We start from the raw sequence: 20260 nt of genomic DNA, 5'->3' as shown, positions 1-20260 counted from the left end.
GGATACTTTGAAACTGAGAAACATTCACAGAAGCCCTACGATTTGTTCCAAGAACCCATTTAGCATAACATTTCATTTGTACATTGATTCAACGTCTGAATACATTATCTTAAAAATGCAACGTATCGTAGGGCTTCTGTGAATGTTTCTCAGTTTCAACGTATCCTAGTCAGCAAAAGCCCCCTTTTGTACACGATTTCAATGTTTAGCGACGTTAAAACGATAGGCCACACACTTGGTTAGCCTTTTCATTCTGTTACTACAATGTAAAAATGAACTGTTAGGCTAACTGGGTTCTTGGAACAAATTTTTGCTGGTCGGGATAACTAGGCTACGGTAGCCTACCCGATAATTCCCTTTCAATCTAAGCTGTAGGAGTGTAGGCCACACATTTGTTGATCCGAACTAATCATTTTAACCATAGGCGCCTAAGCCGTGGGAACCAGGCCCCCACGCATATTTCCACGTGGGAGCAACTTTTTATGCGGCATTGATACATAAAACAATAGATGAACTAGCGATCGGCAGCAGGAAAACATTTTTAAATGCAAACCGCAACAGCTTCGCAGTAAATAATCACTAGAACAAGTAGCGATGCTACAATCCCACCCCAGACAAAAAATCTGTCATTTTTACGTTGATTTAACGTCTGCAGACGTTGAATCAATGTAAAAATGACTGATTTTGCTGCCTGTGACATAGCAAAAATCTACCATTTTGCGTCGATTCAATGTCATCAGATGTTGAATGCACCCAAAAACAACATAATTTGCTACGTTGACGCAGCGTGCGTTTAACTTAATGCGCTTGCAAACAGCCTCGCTGTCGCTTTCGAAAGTCGAAACCTCTGCAGAGAATTGTCGCGGCAGTGAATCGCTTGCTGTGAAAATGAACTTGAAGTCTCGACCCGAGGTTACCACTAACCAACGTAACAAAGGCTGGTACAAACCGCACTGCCCACAGTCGCACAAGCGGCATAATCAACGCAACAACGGACTCGCGCAAACTGCATGGCGCACATACGTACGTTGCCATAGAAACCCGATCAAAGGCTGGGAATATGCGCATCTTTTGTTTCATCTGCAACACAAAAACGGGCGTATTACAGCGAATTGGAAGTTGAAAGCTGGTCAGCCATAAGTTGCGATATTGTAGTGAAAAGGGAGCAATGTCAAGTCGAAAACTTAATCAAACGTCTCTCTGTAACTATTTTTCAAGGGCTGTTTACGGATGTCAGCAACTTTTAAATTTATTAAAGGTGACGTGCTGTTGAATCGATGTAAACATGAATGATTTTGCTTTCAACAGGTATATTTTCAAGCGTATGATCAAGTTAGTATTTTCATTCCATTTACAGTATACTTTTTCGTCTCTTGTTTCATGCTAATAAATCTAGTTCGTTGCTAAACTTTATGTTGTGCTTAGCTTAAAGAGTCGCAGTCCATCAACCGCTAGCCAACGCAGACGCATAGCATGTGTTTTGGTCGAGCTTTGTTTATAATAATTAACGGCAGGTCGAACGTAGCGATAACTCCGAGTGTGGCAATAAAAGCAATCCTAGTGTGACGACATAATTACGTCATCCATCTGCGTGACATTTTGCTGAATTTACGTTGCTGCTGATGAAACACGCTTTCGCCCCCACGGCCAAAAAAATAGTTAGGTGCCTATGATTTTAACTATTCAAAAGTACTAACTTATAGACATAAACATTATTTTTTTTGTAACATTTTCTTTGTTTTATTTTTCCTTCATATTATAAATTTTTCTGAAGGTGATGCAACCTTGCCAAATTTCTTTCAACTCAATAACTTACTTCGGTCACAAGCACGTTTTAACGTTTACGTTTTGTCGCTTCTACCTTTTTCTACACCTTTGCTATGTTGACGTGAATTGTTTTTGATATCTCAAATACATTCTTCCAAACAAAACATTATTACAATTATACTACGCACTGGTACATTCTCATATCGTATATGGGATAACGATTTGGGGTTCATGCTGCAAGACACAAATGAACAAGCTTAGCACCTTACAAAATAAGGCTGTCAGAATAGTAGCAGGTGGTCTGATCATGTCACACCTTTCTATAAGAAACTTAACATACTCAAGCTTAAAGATTTGTACGAACACGAAACTGCTAAATTCATGTTTAACTTTGATACGGATGTATTGCCTCTGCCTTTCGCACACTACTTTGAAAAAACCAAACTCATGTATAATGCACGTCTTACTCGACACTCTTCCAATGATTGTTATTTTGTCCCCCGTTACGCCTCATCCCGACTCCAGCGCAGCATTAAATATGCCGGAGTGAAAGTCTGGAACTCCTTACCAACGAGCTTGCGTAAATTGTCATTTTATTCTTTTAAAAAACAACACAAATATTCACTCATCGCCAAATATTAGCACGATTAATTTTGTATTACCTTTATGCTACCGATAGACTGCTAAATATATTTCTCTGTGACCATCTTCTAACACCTTGTCTCAATTTTCGTTATTGCATTATTCTTATCGCAATTTTAGAACTTCTATTAGAATCTGGGGTATCTGCTTGACTCGAGGACCCATGGTCTCTTCGCAGATTCCCGTTGCTGGAAATTCCTTTTTTTATTGCTGTATTTATTGTATTATATTTACCTACAACGAAATAAAATCAATCAATCAATATCATGATCAGAAATAAAAACAACTGAACTGACATGACGAATTCAAGCACGTTTTAACGTTCGCGTTTTGTCGCTTCTACCTCTGCTATGTTGACGTGTATTGTTTTTGATACGATGGTCAAAAATAAAAATAACTGAACTGACATGACGAATTCAAGCACGTTTTAACGTTCGTGTTTTGTCGCTTCTACCTTTGCTATGTTGACGTGTATTGTTTTTGATATGATGGTCAAAAATAACTGAACTGACATGACGAATTTTAATTTAATAGTTCAAACATTTTATTTTTATTCCGTTCTGCATGATTTCAACGTTTAGCGACGTTAAAACGATGTAAAAACGGCAATTGTAATTAGGCTACGGTACCCGATAATTTCCTTTTAAAAATTTCAAAAACTCGCCGAATAGGGCACTCGCCGAAAAAGGCTCTTGCCGAATCGGACTAGTCGAATCGGACTCGCCGAATCGGACTTGCCGAAACGGGCCATTCCGTGCAAAAGCAGATTGTAACCAAGGGACAAGACCACTGTTTTCCATTAGAACTCCAACACATCCTATGAAACTCGTTAACCAGTGCATACCACCAAGTCTAGAGCTCGACCGATATATCGGTCAGCCGATATGTATCGGCCGATATCAGGTGTAGCTGATATATTGTATCGGCTATTTTTCGCCGATAAACATCGGCCAGCAAAAGCACATTCAAAACCAGCCATACATGCCTTTAGAAGAAACACAAGTTACTCAAACATGCTTGCATAGCATGAACAATTGTTGCGAGAATGTAATTTCCCGCCCATTCTAGTGCGCGCATCTAGAAAATGTTAATACTGTATCCCTTAGCTTCCATTCAAGCTGGAAAACTTTCGAGTTTTATGTTGCTTCAACGATTGATGACATTGAGTCAGTGTAACAAAGGTGAATTTTTTGCTAAGAATTGATGGAAGTACCGGTATACTTCTACACTAACCACGCGCAACTTATTTCAAGTCTTACGTCACAATGTCTGGTTTTGATCTCCGAGTGATATTGATAAGGCAAGATTTGTTACAAAATTAGATCATACGAGTAGGCTTACAGGCTATCACAGTGAGATGCAGCAAAATTTGTCAAGTTTTGGTATTACAGTAAGAAAGAAAAGGCCCAGGGAAAATTAACTTTCGCTCACATGACATGCAAATAAAAGCCTAGTAAAACTTTGCACAGAAGAAAATAGTAGCGTCATTGTAGAAGTTGCAAAAATAACCCCCAAAAAAAAGCCTAGTGAAACTTTGCACAGAAGAAAATAGTAGCGTCATTGTAGAAGTTTTCCGACCCGTGCCCAGAGCATTGTGACACAAGAAGCCACACGACCTCGTTCGGTGGAAGTTAATCAGTTATGCAGCGTATCGCAGCTACACGGCGCTTTGACTCTCCAAGCGCACCTTGTTGGTCTGATAAAAGCCTTCGCTGAAATTTTAAAAAGCCTTCCAAACTGTAGCCATAGTTCTTAAATGGCGAAGAATTCAGACCGGACACGTTTGTCCGCCGTCAGCAAAAACGAATTTCGAGGTCTGGATTGTTTCTTTTTTGTTTGGTGTTTTTTGTGTTTGGTGTTAAGAATGATTTTTCCATTACAGCAACTAATGCATAAACTTTCTTGGACTGGTTTGTTGCTTAATAACTTTGTTGGTAACAAATTTTTTGTAGCTGATATATATCGGCCGATATATATCGGTATCGGCCTAAAAAATTTATAAATATCGGTATCGGCCTGAAAAAGTGATATCGGTCGAGCTCTAACCAAGTCTTGGAATTATGTGGTTCCATCGTATAGCATCAGACCAGATAACATCTAAAGCTACTTTGTAAAGTTGCTGATCCAATGTGAAAACAGTAAATCGTTGCCCTGATTGAACAGTGATTCTTTCAGCCTCATGCATCACAGTCAAAATTGTTGAGGGATCAGATGGTGTTTTATCGATGAGTGTTAAGAAAGTTACCTTGGATTTTGGTTTCAACGAGATGCCAGATTCTCGCAGCTGCCTGCAATTATATCCATTGAAGTCAGGAGATAACTTTAATGCATGATATACATATACTTTTAATAAATGATAGATCGTCGCATCTATTTCTATTCAAACTCAAAGCTTGATGACACAATATCTTCAGTGGCAGTATTTGGTATTTGCAAAATGATTCTGGTATAGGGGGGTTCTTTTTCCTCTTGAAATACTTCATTTCAGTTTCTTTCAGTTCAACAATTTTTAAGTTCTCTTGTTTTAGTCTCGGAATGGGTGTCTTTGACGGTTCAGATTTTGGTGTTGGTTGGGTAACGATTGTTGCCATATTGTGCGTTTGTTTTAAGCCATTTTTGGAATGAATATGTGCATCGAAGTTGTCTGCAATTATTAGGATAAGACCATCTCTCGAGTCTCGACCTAACTTCATTATCGTTGTTGTCACTTGATGCTGCTGCCGATATTTTGAATCTTTGGAATTCTTGATATGTAGATGTGATCCCGTACTCATGCAAGTGTTCAATCAATTTCCTGTCATTTGCTAGAAGTGAAAGTGCCAATTGTAATTTTGTGAAACGTTTGTTACCACAGCGGTCGATATATATCCAATCATAGCAGCAGGTAAACTTCTTTCGAAAGTCGGAGATATATTTGACAAGAAAGTCATCAGAGTCTTGCTGCATTCATCCATGAGATTTTCGGGTTCAATAACACTGTATTCATTCTTGAAATGTGGCAGCTTACGAATCTCTTCCTTTATTTTCTTTGAAAGGACACTCATTGACGAATCAGCGTCATTGTTGTCGGTTTCAGAAACAGCCTTTACAATGGGACGCTTTTCGCTTCAACATCATAATGCTTGCTACTCCTGGACAAGAAAAGACATAGATTTCTTCATTCATGTGATCCTTCAATTTAGTGATAAATCTTGATCGGTTTCCTTCTATCCCTCCTTGGGCCCTATACATCTCGTGAAGCTCCAAAGATGACCATAATTTGTCTGGAAGGTTTCTAATTGACCTCGAAACGTACTTGAAAGCACTTGATCTCTGGTGAATTGATAGAATTATCACGCTTTGCTGATGCGATCTCTTTGGGGTTCTGGAATAACTTTAAACATTTTTCATGGTACCTGTATAAATGACATAAACAAAACAATGGGCAATTAAAGACAGTTGCTTCATGTTATAAAGAAGGAATATTGCACCACACAGACAAAAACAAAGTTTAGAGAAGATCACTGTGCTACCTACCAAAAAAAGGCTGTACGCTGGTAGATATCACTATATTTCAAAAGCTATAATGACTCATTAATAATAGAAACACTGATACCTCGCCTCTGCTGCATGCAAGTCGCTACATGCACCTTCTATTCTGATTCTAACTAAATCTCCAGTTGCATCACCACATTCCAAACATTGCTAAAAGAAATATTATCCAATTTTAAATATGCAAATATCTAATACTAATCTCTAAATACTACTCTTTAATCTCTAATTGAACCATGGCCAAATCCCAAAGAATTAAAAAAGTACACTCGGAATTCATTGACTTTGTACAAAGCAAGATTTGTTTTGTAACTTGACAACACTTTTTCCAGACAACACAAAATTCAAATGCAATTAAGCATACTTGAAGAAGTACGTCTTTAAATGATAGCTTTTCCTTTCCACGATCGGCAGTTCGGCACAAAAAGTTTTTGTTCTTTTCCCATCTTTCTGGATGCTTTTTATCCTTCTCAATGTCACATGCTTCCCCACATAGTAGACAATTTTTCTTGAAATCAAAAAATATATATACTTGATCGTTTGCTACGTTTCACATATGACGTTTCTTGATTTTTGTTCTTCCTTTTTAGATATCTCCCGATATGATTGTTTGATGTATAAGTAAGATAGCAGTTTTGATGGTAATATAAGGCATTGCTAGAATCCAATGTTTCATGAAAGTGATCACCTCTTCTTTCACTGCATTGTTTTACTTTTTCTTTACGTGTCAATGTCAATTGTGCCTCCACTAGCTTATGCGTATCAAAACAATCCAATATACTTTGAAACATACAAAGGGATTCCATACTCTGCATATTGTTATTTAGACAAATTACTTTTTATTTTCTGAAAAAACGAAAAGAAATAAAATGAGAAAACAAACTGAATGCAAATATTCCAAACAAGGGTGATGAAGACGGTACCCGGTCAATTGGTCGAAAGACATTTGGTCGACAGTCATTTGGTCGACAGACATTTGGTCGACAGACATTTGGTCGACAAGACATTTGGTCGACAGGACATTTGGTCGACAGACATTTGGTCGACAGGACGTTTGGTCGACAGGACATTTGGTCGACAGAACGATTCATTTTAGTGTTAACTAACCCTAACCTAAACCTAACCTAACCCCAACCTTAACCCTAACTCTAACAAAATGTCCTGTCGACCAAATGTCTTGTCGACCAAATGTCTTGTCGACCAAATGTCTGTCGACCAAATGTCCTGTCGACCAAATGTCTTGTCAACCAAATGTCCTGTCGACCAAATGTCTGTCGACCAATTGTCTGTCGACCAAACGTCCTGTCGACCAAATGTCTGTCGACCAATTGACTGTCGAGTGTCGACCAAATGTCTTTCGAGCAATCGACCGGCCACCATGAAGACATGCCATAGCAGTTTAGAATGATCTTCACAATGCAATACCATGTCTTCATGTTTTATTTTTACACAATTTGCCAACAAAATGAACAAATACTAATGGGAGAAAATGTGATAAACTGATCAGAGTTTTTTGTGAATAACTTTAGACCTCAATATTATTAATGTGGACAAAAAATCCTTTAAAATGATATATATCATGCCTATGTTTGGACCAATTGAGATTTTTTCCAAATTTTGCCTTGGCAAATTTTCCGGATTTTACGGCCTTTGGAAACCGAAAGAAATCGGGATGTTGCCCAGGGTTTGGAAGGTGAAAACATCTCTAAACTTGTTCCTATACGACCCCTCAAACTATTTCTCCAAAAAAGTTCCACTTATTTTAGTACAGGTCAACCTCACCAGCCCCGGACTATTAGTAATTTTGAATAGTTAAAATGATTAGTTTGGATCAACAAATGTGTGGCCTACAGCTTGGATTGAAAGGAAATTATCGGGTACCGTAGCCTAGTTATCCCAACCAGCAAAAATTTGTTCCAAGAACCCAGTTAGCCTAACAGTTCATATTTACATTGTAGTAACAGAATGAAAAGGCTAATCAAATGTGCGGCCTACAGCAGTGGTCTCCAACCTTTTTAAGAAGCGACCCCAATATAAATGAAAATGATTTTCAACATTTACATGCTATCCATTTTGTTTTTCCAAAAATTGTAAGATAAATTTGACTTTGCACTGTCTGTAACGACACTCTGGACTGAAAAGGTGCTTTTCAGTCCAGAGTGTTGTTATAGTTGTAGTGCAAAGTCAAATTTATCTTACAATTTTTCATTCACGTATATTGCAGATTGAATCCCTGATGAGGACACATGTACGTGTCGAAAGCGTTTGAGTTATTATGTTATATATTTTGTTTTGTGTTTAATACATTATGTTAAACCCGCTAAACTTTAAGACAGATTACACACTTTGGTTTGCCATTAAATTCAGTGAAACCAAGTTTTAAAAAAGCCTCGTCATATGATCTTTTTCTGGTATTTTTTTGCTGCCATTTTTGTATAATATTTAGCTATACTTACTAGCTACAAATTACCATTACTAGCTGCAAAGCAAACCGTAAAGAGCCGATGAAATGTCTGCACACTATATATACCTGCATAAATAACTATTCGCTCGTTCTGGAGTCACCTTGAATAATAAAAAGTTAGTTTAAACTAGCATCGCGAATGCTTTTGCTCTGTCCTACTTGTCGCAACTATTCCGTTTTTGATTATTGCTCCACAATGGTTTATTTGTGACCCGAGGTAGCAAGCTGTACTCCAAAACACAAGCAAAGGTTGCGAACTAGAACAAAAAAGTATCGGTCTTTTTTTCGGTAATGAATTGAAACGGTAACAAATAGAATATGGTGAGTTGTGGCGACCCCAGAAAAAGTTAAGGTGACCCCACTTGGGGTCGCGACCCACAGGTTGGAGACCACTGGCCTACAGCTTGGATTGAAAGGAAATTGTCGGGTACCGTAGCCTAGTTATCCCAACCAGCAGAAATTGCCGTTTTTACATCGTTTTAATGTCGCTAAACGTTGAAATCGTGTAGAAAGGGGAACTTTTGCTGACTAGGATACGTTGAAACTGAGAAACATTCATAGAAGCCCTTTGATTTGTTCCAAGAACCCAGTTAGGTTTTAAAACAGTTCATTTTTACATTCTTCTTCTTCTATCGAGTCTTCTAAAGTTCGTTGTTACACCACAGATTGACACATTCTTCCGCAACGGAGTTATACACTGACTGCAATCAACATCAAAGCTCAATCTGAAGGACATCGAAGCGCTGTCTGTTGAGCTCACTCATGTCAACATCACCTCCATTTTTACATTGATTCAACGTCTGAATACATTGAATCACCCAGTTGGCCCATCGTTTTTCTTTACATTGATTTCATGTCTGAATAGGTTGATTCTATGTAAAAAAGAAATTCAAAAAGTGACAAGTTTCCCGAAGTTTTTACTTTGAGAGTCTCGCATTCAAACACTTGGTTGTGATGTCATAAAAGACTCAGAAAAATAAACATTGCAGGAAACCAGCTCAGTGTGACCATGCGGATTCAGAAAAAAGTAAATAATAATAGAGAAATAATTAAATGTAATAAAATACAGACATACTACTTCTGTTCAAATAAACTTTGTTCAATCAATTTCACTTTCCAAAAGTTACAAACCTTACAAGTGAAATAATTTTATGGCAATTTAAATGCAATTATACTGTATTTTCACCAAAAAGGTAATGATAAAAATGTAGTTAAAAAGCAAATTAAGGAGAAAGATTGTAGAATTTTGCAACAATTTGTATAAAACATTAAAGCTACAGAAGTAAACTAGTTTTGATAATACGAATTTTGATACAAAAATAAAAAAGGTCTGGCAGCACTACTTCTAAAAATATAGTTAGGCTATGTAATTTGATGACAAAAATAACTAATATATTCTAAGTTTGCATACAGACGGTGACGTAGGATTCAAAGAACCCAATCAGCCTAACAGTTTGTATTTACATTGATTCAATGTCTGAATGTTGAATAATATTCAATCGTTGGATTTGCAGAAGGCATCGTTGAATTTTCAAAAAATTGCCGACTAGGGAACTTGCCGAATAGCAGCAGACCCTAAGTAGAAGACCAATAAATAGGCTGCACTACTATTTGCTGCTATTAGTAGCAACATTGAAAAGTTTTGGCTCTTCTGTGAAACAACCTAGGTCAGAGGTTCTCAAACTGTGCGTCGCAACGCGTGCGTGGTTTCAATTTTTCAAAGGCGTCCCCAGGGGCGGATCTACCGGGTAGGCCCATGGTCCAGGCCCACCCAGATTGACAGTGGGTCCACCCAAAATCAGATTCATAAAAAAAAAATATTAATGTTCAACACTGGAACAACCAAGTGGCGCTGAATTGTCTGTGGCATCACTATTTCACAGCATGATACCACTTTAACGGCCCATAAACAGTTTACACAAAGCGATGTTTCCCAGGAAAAAGGTTAGTCTTTCGCTACTGTTGTCTTTGAAGGTTTACACTTCACAGACGCTCTTGTTCCGCTGTTTTCTTCCGTTCTAAACAGCTAGAGTTAAATTATCTTTCGCACCTGGATCTGCTACTTTTGGCGAAAAAAACATTCTAAATGGTCCATGTGCACTGTATGTCATTGAGATCGCAGATGCTGAATATGCTGTATTCATTCAACACATCAGACGGAAAATGGATCGGGAAAACTTTCCTGCATTAATGGAAGTAGGCTACTGGACAGCTGCCCTGCTGACATTTTCCCGAACATGAACAGTGTTTTAAGGACCATTATAACCTGTCTTGCGTTGAGAGACTTTTCTTCGCAACAAACAGGATCCAAACGCGCTTGAGATCATCCATGCTGACTGGATACCTTAAAAACTTGACACTTTTGTCTTTTGAAAGACTACTCATTGACAGTTCGGATTATGATGACATAATCAACTTTTTTTAACTCGAAACCTAGGAGACTCCGCCTTGTGTGGAAGCTCAGGTAACACTAAGTTTTTGTGTGCTGATCCGCCGTAGCATTTTTGGTAAAGGCCCACCAAGATATTTCCTAGGCCCACCCATAAATTAGGTTCTGAATCTGCCACTGGGCGTCCCACAATGATTCCCTTTTGTATCTAAACTCAATTGCATAATAAAGCGCTCACAGATATTATACCCTGACATGTGCATTGGAACTCATTATTACAAACTTGTAGCAAGTGATCATGATTTAACAATCACATAGCGCAATTCTAAATTCATTTCGCCACGAGACAAATGAAGGCTGGGGACACAGCTAAATAAAAATAACTGAACTTCCTCTCGCTGGGTGCGTCGCAAATCCAACAAAAATTTTCAAAAGCGTTGCAACGAAAAAGTTTAAGAACCGCTGACCTATGTGTTGCGACCGAAACGCTTGATTCCCTTACGGTTAAAATAATTATTACACAATAAATCAATCATACACATTGTGTAATTTTAAAGTTTGCGCAAATTGTATTATTTTATTTTAACTACTGTCAACTTAAGTGAGTTTCTCACATACCATCTGAAAGATCTCCATGTGCCACTCACCACTGATGGTATGCGACTATGCGTACCACACTTTGAGAACCACTGCTGTAGATGAATATCTCATTTAAACACCAACGTTTTTGAAAGACACGTGCGTGAAATTATCCTGTATATCATTTCAATCATCTACCTTACATTTATAAGTGGATTTAAAGCCTCTACAAACATGCATGAACATTGAGCAATATTGTTAAAATCTCTCAATGGCATCCACAGCATGAGAATTTTACTCACTTCCAGCTATTAGGGAAAAATTTTTCAATTTCTTTCAGAGTGACATTGTAAAACTGTAATACCTAATTACCTAATACTCAATATGTTATTGGTAATAAAAGGTTCAGGTAAAAACGTGCTCCGTCACCAGTTTAGCTGGATGTTGAATCAAGACTGAATGATTTTAAACCAAGCATTTTCTATTTGCCATTTCATTTACATGATAATAATAATGAAGGTGTTGCAAGCGTACGTAAACCTTACCTTTTTTCTTTCAATTCTTTGTCTTCTAGATCTGGGACACTGCTGGCCAGGAAAGGTTCAAGTCATTAACTGTTAGTTTTTACCGCACTGCTGACTGCTGCATTTTTGTTTATGATGTAACCAATCCCAGAAGTTTTGACAATCTGCAAGCTTGGCGAGATGAATTCCTCTTTCACGCGAATATCGAAGATCCAAACATGTTTCCTTGTATATTGATTGGCAACAAATCTGATTTAAGAAGAAAGGTGAAGCCTAAATAATTTTTTATCAAATTAAGTTTTATCATAAAAAATTAGTTGACATTGGTAACATTAATCAATGTGTTAATGTGTATATGGGATGAAGTGTGACACTTAAAACGTTTTTTTTTTTTTTTTAATCAACAATTTCAATGATGCAAATCGTCACCATGGTATAATATGAATACTGAAAAGTTTGGGTGTTCTTCAGGACAATTATCGTTTGTAGCACGAGTTGCAACGTTCATCTGATGCAAGCATAGACTCCTTAAGTAAAGGACTGGAACCTCCCATGCTCGGGGCTTGTAACTTGAGTCTGAATGATTAACTTGAGAAGCTAGAAACACAATCTTGAATTCCATATGAGGGTTTTTGAGGATGGCTAGTTCAAATAGTGTTACTTTCAACACCATCTGAGGTCATTTTCAAGGTCAAAATATTATATTTTAAGGTCAAATTACAGAATTTTGGTCATTTTTGCGTCTAAATCGTAAAGCAAAACTGTTTGAAAGAAGTCTGTGACGAAATATGATATTATGCACCTACTGCATCTATTGTGTAAGATATTTTCTCTACACTGCGTAAGTTCTTTGAAGTTCTTTTTATTTACAGGAGATAGGAGCTACAATATTATTATTGATAGGAGCTACAATACGTAGAAACTAGTTTTATAGTTAAAAGTTCTCTCCAATTACAATTTTAATAGATTTGAATTTTTACATGTTGATTATCATCTTATTATCCAGTGTATTGACCTAAAGTCTTATAGTTATGTATAATATTTGATCTTTTCTATTTTTTTACTATATTATCTACTTTTTTAACACTTTCATTAAATTTTATAACCATCTTAATAGTATATCATTCTTTATTATTGTTGCAGTTTATACTGATGAAGCCACACTTGTGTGGCGAAAGCTCTGTATTTAAATAAACCGATTCTTCTGATTTGGTGTGATATTGTTTACTTTATTTACTCTTTTTATTTAGTTTGGGAAATATTTTGGTGATTTCATATGCCCTTGCAAAACATTGCGGTTCCAAGCTTTTGTGACGTAACAATTTACTAAAATCATAGCTGTAATTTGCATGACAAGACTAAAATGCGTTGCCGGTTTCATTGTGCTGAGTTGTTATCATTTTGTAGATGCACCTTTAGCTAGTAATAATGCTGCTTGTACTACTTTAGCTAACATTCTATTGAAAGCTTATGTCCTCAATGTAAGTGACAAAGAAAAGTCTTTGGGATGCCTCAGGAGGCAAGAAAAGCTTTCCAACTAGTGATAGACATTGTCTGTTATGGTGTCATCCTGTTATGTATTGTCAATTTGTCAGTGACGATCGGTGAGGGAAAGCAAGGAAAGCAGTGCTTACCTTAGCAAAAACTATGCAAAATATAATGACTGAGTTCTAGGTTTAACTTATTATTTTTATCACGTCTATTTTAACTTGAAAAATACTGTATTCGTGACTAGAATTACTCGTAACGCTTGTGAGTAGTCTAAGTCCTCACCAAACCGCATGTCTTGCCTATAAATGCCAATTCACGCAAACTCTTCTGTCAGAAACAATCACTGAGGCTCCAGGTAAGCAACTATCAAACTTGCTTTCCCAGATTCAAAAATGTCAAAAAACGCCTTCGTTTTAACCAATCCTCACCCGTTTTGCAAAACGTCACCAGCTGCTTAGCCAATCAGATGTGTTATGGGTATGGTAGGTTAGTTGTGCTTTCCCAGTGACGTCAATGCGTACATTCACTAAAGCGACTAGACTAACTCGTCAGAATGGTATCTCGTCACGGTACACGCACAGCATCACAATGCCAAAAAGCTTGTTGCTGTTTTTTGATGTCTCCTCGCCACGTACTTTAGCCTACTGTACTAGCTTTCATAGTCATGCCTTTGCCCTTTTTACAGCGTTGATATAACGTTACTTCACCAATGAACGTTCAGGTGCGGATGCAATATTCAGTTTGTTAAGCTTCTATACGCAGGAGGCAAACTTATCCAGCTTTTTGTACAAATTGCTTGCGGTTGTAATGTTTAGGCCTAAGTGTTAGTTTTTGTAGTGTAGGCTTAACTGAATATCTGAGAATGAACATTCATGACGAGTTAAACATTTAGACAACTATTATTCCATGTCTAACACAGGATTTTGGTCCTGCAACGTTTAAATTAAGATTGTTCATGACTTCTAAACATTAAATGGATGTATGATCACGCCATAGGCGAAGCACAATTTGACAGATTTTTATTTTTGATTTGTTTTGGAAATGCTCTCAGAGCGCACCAAATTGGAAGTGTTTTTCAAAAATTTCTGGGGGAGGCCCCCCAGATCCCCCGCTGGAAGTGTTGCCTTCGGCAACACGCCTTTGGGCTTCGCCCGACGGTTACGCCCTTCGTGCCTACTACCTTGCTGCAGCATATTTCCAAGTTGCTTTCCCAACGGTTTAAGCCACCGAACGTCACTGCAATTTGTGTATTATACTGTAATCATAGACTCCTTTAGATAATAGCCATAGTGTTGAGAAATACATATGATGTTTATGTAATAGCATATTTCGTCACAAACTTCTTTCAAACAGTTTTGCTTTACGATTTAGACACAAAAATGGGCAAAAATGACCAAAATTCTGTAATTTGACCTTAAAATACAATATTTTGACCTTGAAAATGACCACAGATGTTTTTGAAAGTAACACTATTGAACTCGCCATCCTCAAAAACCCTAATAGGGAATCCAAGATTGTGTTTCTAGCTTCTTTAGAAGTTATTTCAGCCCAGAACTCAAGTTAATCCTTCAGACTCAAGTTACAAACCCCGAGATCGCAACATTCCAGTCCTTTACTTAAGGAGTCTGTGGATGCAAGCGAAAAGTAAAAGCAACAACAAAAAAGGTTGATTTATTGCTTCACTGATGTTTCGCGCAGCATGACAATGCGCAATTGCGCATCCTCAGAACGAATAACATACAAAATACAATTTACAAAGTTATATAGCCTACTGCTATTACTGCAGTGTGGTTGAAGGCAAGAAAAAGCGAAACACACATTATTTTAAAGGTTGGCCAAAGACGTGGAAAGTAACCGCTCACACATTTCATTATGTTATCACATCACCCATCATTTAACAGTATTCTTAAAAGCTTGTTGCAAAAGCCAACTATTATAACAGCAACCTACCATTTTACAGGTACCATTACAGCAAATCAAAAGATGGTGCCATTCTAGAAACAAAATACCTCATTTTGAATGTTCAGCTAAAGACAACACCAATGTGGAGGAAGCATTTCTGACATTAGTCGACCAAGCTTTATTAACTGATTACATAATGATCAATGAATATCCAGATGTAATTGCTTTGGAACGTGAACGGAAAAAGGCCACGTCTCGTTGTCCCTGTTAGTTTTTGGATTGTTGTACATCTGTCAATGTAGGCTATGTGTAACTACGGCTTGTGCTTGAATTCACTCGAACTTTCATTACCGCACAGATTCTTGCTTGAACAAAAACGCCCTATCGTTAGACTATATAATTTTCAGCCCGTTGTATTTGCTTTGAATAGATTTGATCAAGCGGTTCCTAAACTGAAGTGCTTACCACAGTACCAAAGGGTTCGCAAAAGAAAAGATTTCGGCATTTTTTAGTAATTCAATTCGATAGTTAAATTAGATTTGAATTTTATGGACTATGATATAAATTGCACTTGTTTTGATTACATATTTTGCACAATTCTGTGAACATGCATGCACGTAGAAAGGGGGTTACTGAGATCACTGCCTTACTGGGTAGGCACCTGCAGGTGATGAGTCTCACACACAGGTAATGACTGGACATTGGTAACGATCATCCAATCGAGATACAAATTACAAATGAATAAAAAAATATTTTTTGAGTATTTAATGTTTGCCCCAATCGTTATGATTAGAATTCCACTGAGTTTTTTGTCATCTCTTACAACAGACTGATAGTTTGACAGGAGAGTTAGTATCAAGTAGCACACGACATGAAAGTTGCGCTAACCCAAATCAAACCATCAATCATCATGGATTAATTGTAGCAATACAAGTGCAGCCAACCCAATATACTTCTGATGATATTTGATAGTTTTTGCTTTGCTTTCACCAACTTTTTTAGTTGTAATTTTTCTTTTTATCTTATTTTTGTATATACTGTGTTGTTTTTTTTTAAGGTTTTCCCATGGCGTTCTTTGATATATTTTTTTCAATAGGCCCATCGGTATTGTGATTTTTTTTATCGTAATAATGTTTTAAAGGGCCGCAAATCATCAAAAAATTCTAAAAGAGTTCGCCAAGCAAAAGGCTTGGAAAAGTATGTTTGTAGCTACAGAACTTTGAAAGTATGATACTATCGCTTTTTTTACCCATTTTGTTTGTCATGGACGAGCAAAAATGTGCTCGATTAGTCCTCTTTAAACCGTTGTAACAGGCTCGACGCCAGTTCTTGCATGCCTTCAAACAAAGTAGGCTACAGTTTTTGTCTAATGCTTACGTTTTATTGTAAATTGTTGTTTAACTGTATTGACGTTACAAACATCCAGATGATGATAGCCGTTGTAAACCTCGTTGAATTGAAACTAAGAATACTACCGGTAGTTTTTTCTATGTTTCTTAAACGTCTTCGTTTACACCAGGGGTCACCAACCTTTTTTGAATGCGGGCCACTTTGGCATTTAGGAGAGTTGTGGCGGGCCGCACTAATAAAATTTCAGGTAGGTTGACTCTTATGCTAGAAAAGAACGCATTTTGTACTCAGTATCCAGCGTTACATGTTGTTAATATTTATCTTAGAATAACGCAGCAACAAAATTAATCGAACAACGCTACTACCAGGCCAAGCTCCTTTAACAACACTTTTGACTTCTTTAACATTGCCTAATAAACGAGGCCACTTGTTTTGCGCACTTATAGCGAGGCGAGCGGTTTCATCAGAATATTCATCGCCAAGCAAGAGTGGTGTGGTCACTTCGCTTCACAAAAGATATCTTGCCATTAACAGCTTCAGTAAACAAGGAAATGTTTGACACATCACATTACAGGCAACAATAGTGACCTGCAAACATATTAGCGAAAAATAGGCTCCTATAACAGGGAGAAAAAAAACAGGCACCATGAAACAAACGCTTGTGGAAATCACTGAAAAAACGTTTCTATCGTAACTCATGAACAGTGTTCTCTCTAAAAAAGCAATAAGTTGGTTTTTCAACTTTTTTGTGAGAGTCTATGAAACCGTCTTTCCTTGTTTATTAGATAACTGTCACATGCGGTGCTTATCAGCATGACAAGAAATGTTGATTAACAACATTTTGCACTACTAAGCTAAATATTTTCATAATAGCCTACCAGAAAAATTCTTTAAATTGATATATAATATTTTTCCTATTTATTATAAATTGAGTTGGCATACCGACCTATTTTGCCAACAACAACTTGCATAAAGGAACACTGCTCGTGAAACCCAATAACGGTGAAACGCACACTAGTGTTTACAGGACATTTACAAACTTAAAATAAGCAACCCTATGCTCACAGACATTTTCGAAATTCGAAAAAAGACGTTTTAATCAACCACTGGGACAGTGTGGCTGGACATCGCATTGGAATAACTTTAAACGACCCCTACCTAGAATTACAATCAGATTGGTCGGTGGAATCGTATGCAAAGCGAAAATATGCTTTCCGGAAAGTATTTTTTGCTTTCATGCTGTTTAACTCAAGAAAAGTATTTTTGGTTATAGCCTACTTGTGCTCTGATACCTTCCGCGGGCCGCACATAACAGCTTGGCGGGCCGCCAGTTGGTGACCCCTGGTTTACACGATTGTGTTTTGATTCAAAAGACTCCATTTCTATTCCACACCTTTTAAAAGGTAAGTTCATTTTACCGTCGTCTAGATTTTAGAAACTGTTTGTTCGCACTGATTTATGTTTAGTTTGTAATCAATATTCACTGTTTGAAACGAACTATGAAAGTTGCAGACTAATTTTGGTCTTTGTTGAAATTCTACTTTGACAATACTGTATAATGCAAAACACTCGTACAGAATGTGGTGGAACTGACGAAGTTATCTTCATCACAACCATTCATGTAGGAAAGTTCGATTTGTTTTGCTAATGTTTTTCATTTTTTATATGTTAAAAAATCCTTGTGATTGTTTTTCTATTAGGCTTAATACTTTTCATATTTGCATTATTTATTGTGCTTTGTAGTTGTTTTGTTCTTTATATTTTTGGAACATTTTCATAGCTTTAAAGTGACTTCAGCGTCTATTAAATTTCTCTTACTGAACGTTTTCATGAGATTTTGAAGACGCCATTTAAGCAGAAATGCTTTGTCAATACGTAGTAGATTGTCCTTGCAATCATGTTGTTCTAATTTTTGTTTCAAATCGTTACTTTAACTTCATCAAATTCACTCATACTTTTTTGTGCATGCAATTGGTGAATTGTGACGTAGTTTTCTTCAAATAAAGGATGGCTTGGATATGTAAATCAAAAACTAATTTCGTGTTGCACAGTAAAAGTGGCACATAATCACCAGATTGGCTCTCTGCCCCTACGATTTCTTTACTTGATTCTTTGTCGTTGTGTTGTAGCGAGACATGACTTGTCGAGATTCACTTTTTTTCATCGAGGCAAGGCCGTAAGATTAGCTAAATTAGACACAAACAGCTAAAAATTAAGATTAGCTAAATTAGACACAAACAGGTAAAAATTAAGATTAGCTAAATTAGACACAAACGCGCCTAGAATTTGGACGAAATTTTACCTTCACTTGAGGATTGATACCTTGTCATGCTATCATGAAGACCTTGTTTTGTTATTGCGGTGCTTGATGTTTATTTTGATAAGGTATAGCCTACCTACTTTTCAACACGTTTTCAAAAATACAGTAGAAGTCAGGAATGATTTAGTTAGAAACAAGGTCTTTCCTGCAGGTAACTTGTTATTTGATGTGGTTTGTGGGTCATAAGTGATTAAATAATATATGAAGCAAAGTTGACAAAATCACAAACTTAAGAAACCCATCATTAATCTGTTTTAAGGGAAACCGGGGCGTGTTGTCACAGGTTTGGGGTTTTTCGATTTGTGCTTTTGCTATATACAATGCAAGTGATTTGGTTATATCATTCGTACGCTGTCCACTTACACTTCCTTTTGCCACTAAAACTTTTTAACCGCAAAAAGATTTCAAGAAAATCAAATTTTTGTAAAAAAAAAATTGTGACTGTTCTTTTGCACGTTTGCAGTAACTTAAAACCTGCTAACCAGTGCCGCCTAAATTCTAGTAAAGGGCCCTCTTAAAATTATGTTAAACATTTATGGTTTGAAATCCTAAAATGTACTTTTTAGCACTTTGGCGTTACGTTTTCACTAAAGTTAATAGAAAGATCTGTAAATTAAACAGAATTCAAAGAAAAGGCTTGTGTTGATGGGGGGAAAGTCCCCAGTTTTTGAATTTTTTTGGAATGTTTTAATGAAATTTATTAATATTCTTGCATTATTGATCTGATGGGGCCCCTCAAGTTGGGAGGCTGCTTTGACATAGCCATGTTTCTAACAACTCGTGACATGTTTATAACAGCTGTGACAACTCTCCCCGACGTACGCAGTCAGACAAAACTTTTCATGGCGGCTAGAAAAGGCACGCTATTAACTTCTAAAGTGTCAGCTAAACTCCTAACATAATAAGCTATAAAACTGATTTCATACTTGCGGCCAGACTGCTCTTACGAAATAGGGATTGTAGATCAATGTACCGTCCCTATTACGAAAGCGTCACACAATTTTGAAAAGTTAGTAAAATTTACATCGATGACCAAATTTTTGAAAATTTAATTTAATCTAAACCTGCTGTCTTTTCCTGACTTTGCTAATCTCAAAATGAAGATGACTCTTAACAAAGCACTTGCTAGAAATATAGACTTGAAGTAGTCAGTGCAAGTACAAAAAAAATGCTGTGACAACACGCCCCGGCTTGCCTTACTATCTATCAGTTTATCAATGACACATGCATGTCAGGGATATCTATTCTAAAGAAGGGGATACGAAAGCTTTTATTACGTCTGACAATAGAAGGGCTTTTGT

General features: G+C 37.0%; 1 protein-coding gene across 1 annotated transcript in view; it reads left to right on the top strand.

The window, feature by feature from the left end:
• Window positions 1-18659, top strand: part of LOC145764511 (ras-related protein Rab-7a-like) — a 38789-nt gene extending 20130 nt beyond the window's left edge. The window contains exons 3-4 of the mRNA XM_082576129.1: window positions 11947-12162; window positions 15348-18659. Coding sequence (XP_082432255.1) covers window positions 11947-12162; window positions 15348-15560 — 429 coding nt within the window. The 3' untranslated portion in view covers window positions 15561-18659. The remainder of the gene's footprint in view (window positions 1-11946; window positions 12163-15347) is intronic.
• Window positions 18660-20260: the final 1601 nt, after the last annotated feature.

Source organism: Aplidium turbinatum, chromosome 2, assembly GCF_918807975.1.
Source record: "Aplidium turbinatum chromosome 2, kaAplTurb1.1, whole genome shotgun sequence".
Lineage (NCBI taxonomy): Eukaryota > Metazoa > Chordata > Ascidiacea > Aplousobranchia > Polyclinidae > Aplidium > Aplidium turbinatum.
The sequence above is the reverse complement of the archived record's forward strand: the minus strand, read 5'-3'. Positions and strand labels throughout refer to the sequence as shown.